Consider the following 4,730-nt stretch of genomic DNA (forward strand, 5'->3'; position numbering starts at 1 on the left):
TCGTAAATCATTAGAAGTAAACCAATCAAAATAATGATTTAGGTATTAATAAAACCAACATTGAATCAAAAAAAAAACTTTTTATTCACACAATTTTTTATTTAAAAACTAGGAAGCACTTAATATCAATAAGACAGCGGAACATTTGCGTTAATTTATATAAAAACAAAACAAACCTAAATACTATATTTTTATAAAAAAAAAATTGTTCAAAGGACTAAAGTCATACCAATATATGCAGAAACAATAATTAAACAGAAAATTCCTTCTTTTTTTTTGAAATTTTAAAAATATTAATTTCTGGTGTATTTGGATATTTTTATTTAGACAGAATCATTGATGTTCCTGATCTCACGTAAACGCATTTGCCAACGACGCACGGCTCTAGAAATAAAGGTATTATAAATATAATAGTTTGTTATTTGTATGAGAACTTACAAGATCTTTAGATAGAACGTGAATACACAAATTATAACACAAAATATGATGAATGTATAAGATGCGAAGAAATTTGCAGATTTGTAAAAGGATATTGGTAATTTCTTGTCGTCCTGCATATGTACCTTGACAACTAAAAGAATATATTTGATTAAAGGATAAATATTATAACTATTCCTACTGTTTATTTTTTTATTTTTTTCAAACTTAATGGATACGTGATATATGTGCTCGGTGCTTGAACGAACATGATCATAGGTCATAGTTTACGAAGAATATATTGTAGACATCCAGTCTATGTCCTGTCGAGATCGTTATGAAGCCTATGAACAAAAACATAGTTGAGAGATTCAGCTACGCATGATAAATTTATGTGTTGATAGGAAATTCGAATCTTTTAATACAATTTGACTTTTGTTTCGATTAACTTCAATTATTTACTCATTTCTTTTATATTTCTAACACGCATTTTTTATATTTTCTTTATATTTTTACAATTCAGTTAATATCAAATAAGTCACAAAATCTTCATTGTTTCAAAAGTTAACTTTAATATACTTAGTCATAAAAGCAATTGAAGGATTCTTTAGAGACAGACACACACAAAGTTTACAAGGATAATATAAAATTTAGATAATAAATTAATGTATACAATAAATATTAGTGAATGAAAATATACTGAATACAAAATTATTTATTTAAAAAGATATACAACAATACCTCACAAAATGTGGATTTGATCAGTCGGATTCAGTATAGTATAGATTGAAAATTTCGAAACAAACTAATTTTAAAAGAATCAATATACAATTAGTTTTAATGTCCTTGAATAGTCTGGTTTCAATCTGTGCGGAATCGATACTAGCACATTTTATATAGAAATTTATATCAGATACTTTGTGAGAAAATGTAAGAGAATTATTATATTTTTTAAAAGTGCAAAAATATGTACAAGGATAAAAAAGGATTAATATCTAAAAAAATATTAAGCTTTTAGTAAACATTAAATGAATGTTAACAAATATATGACTTTGGTATTTATTTTTCAAAAATAAAATATAGGAAAAAAATTAGAATAAACTTAGAAAGTGATTGTATTAGAAATAAAAATATTATGAAAACTGTCTATCATGAGAAGTAAAATAATTAGCAGAATTGTGTTATGTTACCGAATAAATTGTCATTTTTAACGAGATAGCGAAACCCATCGGAAAATGTATATTTGTGAAATGTGCAAAAATATGTAATAAATAAAAGAAATAAGTACCGTCAGGTTCCGGTCTTTTCTGCGCAGGAGATTCGGCAGTAGAACCTGTGTCGCATTCATAGTTGTCCTCATCCCATTTGCTACTCCTAGAATGTAATCATTTCTGTACATCTTCGCAAATTTATGCAATACTTTGCATACCAAGAGCGAAACGATATGCAGTCAAAATGACGTTTTTCCGCACTCGGAAATGTGTAGAGCTTATATAAAAAGAAAATTGACTTACTTGATGCACATGCACCGGTTTTTGATGCAGATAGTATTCGGCCCGTTGCAATCTAGTGTATTCTCACAGTAGTTCTTTTCCATGCCTGAAACAAATCTTTTTAGTTCTTCTATTTGATAAAGTTCATTTTTACCGAACCTGTTGCCAAATGCAGACACAGGAGGCATAGGGTGAGACAGAAGAGACTTTGGAAGAGCTGCATCGTTGCTGCTGACTATACTGAATGTATTTGTACAAGAGCTAAAATGCGACTGCACCGAATGCAAATCCTGCCCGTCTTTCATAGACGGTGGTTAAGTGGCAGTGCCCTTAATAAAGGCAAACTCTAATGCAAAAATTGTGTTGTCAATTGACGCTTTGTTAAGGATGATAGAGATACAAATAAGAATCGGAATTGATTCACTTGTACATTGCATTTATATAATTTATGGTGCACTTTGTATCATTTGATTGTTGCATTTAGAATTAGTTTAGTTGCTTTAAATCGAATATAATAGTGGAGGGATGCGTAGTTCTAAATTTTTCAATCAAATGTTATTACATAGGCGCTCACTTAAAGCACATCCTTTTAAAGTATATTCGATAATAGGCACATGCTTATTTAAGGCCATTTAATCCAACTAACGTACAAATTCAATCGAACGTACATTAAAATCAAGTCCAACTGTTTACGAATCATTAATATTTTATTTTTCACTTTCGTAAAGACTTTATGAGTTTTCTTTTCTTATTCCAGAAAGAATATTAATAAACATCAAATATTATATATATTAGATACACCATTAAAAATAATAGTTATGGTAATAAGTACGTTCGTGTGAACGATGTTAACTGAGCGCTTAAGGATCCGACTAACGTACATTGAGCTCAGTGCTCAATCAGGACCTTTTTGTATATTTAATTATTCACTTCCGGTTAAGGCGTTTTCAGTTGTATTTTCTCATTTTAATAAATATATAAATAACATCACAAAACTATAAATAAATATAAGATACACAATTGATATTTCTTAAGGAAATAAGTACGTTCATTTAAACCCTGAGTACGCTTGTGCGAACGAAGAGACACGTGTGTACGTTAACTGAGCACTTACTCTATATATAAACTTCATACGACAAATCAACATAATTTTACTTTCAAAAACGTTAAGACATAATTAAAGGTAGTCATGAAGTAGGTAAAATAAAGGAATTAAGGACTCTTTTTATTTATTTTCAATTTCTTTTCTTTAATATAAATAAGTAGAATATAATTTGTTCACACATATTATATGTATTAATTATAAAATAATTTGCTATAAAGACTAAAAATGTTTCTAAAATAGTTTTGTTTAAGAGAAGAAAACAAAATTAATATTTAATTTTTTTTATAGTTTTTAAAGACCGAAAGAAAAGATTCATATTGAATACTTGATTCTATAGTTTTCCCGTTATTCGCGTTTCTTGATTTAGACATAACTATTGATGTGTCTAATCTCACGTAAACGCATTTGCCAACGTCGCACGGCTCTGAAATGAAATTTAGTATTAATATAATTGTTATTATTTATCGTATTTCCACAAGTATAAAATGCAAATTTTCGAAAAAAAGTGCGTTTTATACTTGAAAATACGGTAGATGAGAACTTACAAGATCTTTAGGTAGCACGTGAATATACTAATTATAACACAGGATATGATGAAGGTGTAGGATGCGAAGAAACTAGCAGATTTGTAAAATGAAATTGGTACTTTCTTATCATCCTGCACATGTACCTTGACAACTGGAAGAATATATTTCATTAAAAGTTAACTATCATAACTATGCCTACTGCTATAATGATCTATATAGCAACTACTACGAAAAGCTGTTAAAATTCTTAATGATTTTTTTTAAATTAATTTTTAATAGTGAATTCAAACTGAAAAATAATAATTGCAAAATAAATACAAGAAACCTATAGCAAAGAAAATTGAGTTAGATTAAATAAAAATATTTTATTGAAATGAAATAAATACCATCAGGTTCTGATTTATTTTGTTCAGGAGATTCAGTGGTGAAATCTATGCCGCATTCATAACCTTCTTCGTCCCATTTGTGACTCCTGAAATAAAATTGCAAATGTTTACAGTATTTTGACACTCAAAATGTCGATTTTTGTTTAAATAATTCAGTTATTCGTTGATGTTTGAATGAATTACTAATAGAATTGACTTACTTGATGCAGATGCAACGGTTTTTAATACATAGTGTATTCGGTCCATTACAATCCAGTGTTTTCTCGCAGTAGGTCTCGCTAAGGCCTACAAACGCGTTTATCTATATTGTTCTTATATTTAATAGAAGTTAAATGCATACCTAATGAACCCAACGCAAGAGGGAAGCATAGAAGACACAATGCAAAATAGTTGAATATTCGGAAGAGTTGCATGGTGTCTGACTGCTCCGAATGTATTTTATCAAGTGCCAAAATGCGACTGCACCGAAAGCAATCCTAGCGCGTCTTTCATATATGGTGATTAAGTGACAGCGCCCTTAATAAACGCATACTCTAATGCAAAAAATATATGATGCAAATTGGGTCTTTGTTGAAGATGATAGCGATACAAATAGGAATTGATAGGCTCGTGCATTATAATTGTATACTTTGTTGTGCGCTTTAGATCCTCTTTTATAGCTGCATTTAGAATAAGTTTTTGTTAGGTAATCAAATTCGAAACCTTGAATTCAAACGTTGTTAGATAGTTAGCATTCACTTAACGTACATTCTATAGTACGTACATTATTTATGATCCTCGTGTCAAATTAACCGTAAGAACG

The 4,730-nt window shown here is 29.2% G+C and overlaps 1 protein-coding gene across 3 annotated transcripts; it reads right to left on the bottom strand.

Moving 5' to 3' along the window:
* Positions 1-269: 269 nt before the first annotated feature.
* Positions 270-4,414, bottom strand: LOC108561865. 3 transcript variants are annotated; one of them, XM_017919969.1, is made up of 5 exons: positions 4,269-4,414; positions 4,129-4,213; positions 3,929-4,014; positions 3,561-3,693; positions 270-384 (listed from the first exon to the last, which is right to left on the bottom strand). In XM_017919969.1, exons 1-5 carry the CDS (start codon positions 4,339-4,341, stop codon positions 324-326), a joined length of 438 nt encoding a protein of 145 aa, XP_017775458.1. In that variant the 5' UTR covers positions 4,342-4,414; the 3' UTR covers positions 270-323. The 3 variants fall into 3 exon arrangements, with proteins under 3 accessions (XP_017775458.1, XP_017775460.1, XP_017775459.1); XM_017919971.1 differs by lacking the exons at positions 3,561-3,693; positions 3,929-4,014; positions 4,129-4,213; positions 4,269-4,414 and adding exons at positions 439-571; positions 1,706-1,791; positions 1,932-2,016; positions 2,070-2,238 and having other exon boundaries at positions 323-384; XM_017919970.1 differs by lacking the exon at positions 270-384 and adding an exon at positions 3,296-3,439.
* Positions 4,415-4,730: the final 316 nt, after the last annotated feature.

Source organism: Nicrophorus vespilloides, unplaced genomic scaffold (assembly GCF_001412225.1).
Source record: "Nicrophorus vespilloides isolate i.1.1-1 unplaced genomic scaffold, Nicve_v1.0, whole genome shotgun sequence".
Classification (NCBI taxonomy): Eukaryota; Metazoa; Arthropoda; class Insecta; order Coleoptera; family Silphidae; genus Nicrophorus; species Nicrophorus vespilloides.